Source organism: Charadrius vociferus, unplaced genomic scaffold (assembly GCF_000708025.1).
Source record: "Charadrius vociferus isolate BGI_N301 unplaced genomic scaffold, ASM70802v2 scaffold56, whole genome shotgun sequence".
Classification (NCBI taxonomy): domain Eukaryota; kingdom Metazoa; phylum Chordata; class Aves; order Charadriiformes; family Charadriidae; genus Charadrius; species Charadrius vociferus.
This window is the reverse complement of record NW_009649057.1, coordinates 1,051,831-1,052,716: the sequence shown is the minus strand read 5'-3', so window position 1 is coordinate 1,052,716 and position 886 is coordinate 1,051,831. Positions and strand designations below refer to the sequence as shown.

At 52.1% G+C, this 886-nt stretch overlaps 1 protein-coding gene across 1 annotated transcript in view; it reads right to left on the bottom strand.

Moving 5' to 3' along the window:
- Positions 1–492, bottom strand: part of DNM1 (dynamin 1) — a 68,321-nt gene extending 67,829 nt beyond the window's left edge. The window contains exons 1-2 of the mRNA XM_009888070.1: positions 468–492; positions 307–379 (exon numbers count right to left, since the gene is read on the bottom strand). Of these exons, the coding sequence (XP_009886372.1) occupies positions 307–379; positions 468–492 (98 nt within the window). The remainder of the gene's footprint in view (positions 1–306; positions 380–467) is intronic.
- Between the last annotated feature and the right edge of the window lie 394 nt (positions 493–886).

The following is an 886-nucleotide window of genomic DNA, read 5'->3' as shown; positions in this document are numbered from 1 at the left end:
CTGCAGACGGCCGCGCGCCGCCGCCAGGGGGCCTTAAGGGCGCCGGCGCCGCGCTGCACCCTGGGAGATGTAGTCCGGGCGGGCTGAGGGGAGGGCGCCGCTGAGAGGGGTCGCCCGGCGGCAAAGCCCTCGTATAGCCCTTCCTCCGAGGCCAGGGGTGGTTAGGGTCTGCCCCCAAACTACCCCGCTGCCCAAAAAGCAGAGCAGCACAGGCTGTCCCCAGGCCTCGGGGGCTGTGGGGTGCCATGGCGGGTTGACACACGGCTATGGCCCTGTCAGTGTGCCTGTGCGGCCCAGTCAGCGTACCTGCCTGGTCCGGTCACTGGTCCGTGAGCCTGTACAGCTCGGTCACCATCCTTGCAGAGTTCAATCACTGTATCTACGCAGCACAGTCAACGTACAGGTATGATTTGGTCAATGTACCCATATGGTTTGGTTACTACACCCACACAGTTTGGTCACCATACCTGTGCAGTTGGGTGGTACACCCATGTTGGGAGGGCTTTGTGCCAGGACAGCACTTGCGGAATTGCCAGAATGAAAGAAATATTTGATATGATTAAACTGGAAGCTCGCGAAAACACTACTGGGCTTCTGCTGCTTCTTCTTCATTCAAATGTGGATGAAAAAATACATCAATTTCTGTTTATGGCTACAAAACAGTAGATGTTGTTGCTATACTCATTTTACAGAAACACAAGTGCTGCACTTTATGTACTTAGATTTTGTTTTTAAAAATCATTTGTCTACAGTAAAAAGGAAACTTGGATTGTAGGCTCTTAAAAGGGCTGGGCTTTTAATAAGACTATAACATGAGGCCATCTTTGATTTGAAAGTATAGCAGTGAAAGCAAGCGTTCAGAAAAGAAGCCGATGGCTAGCGGTGA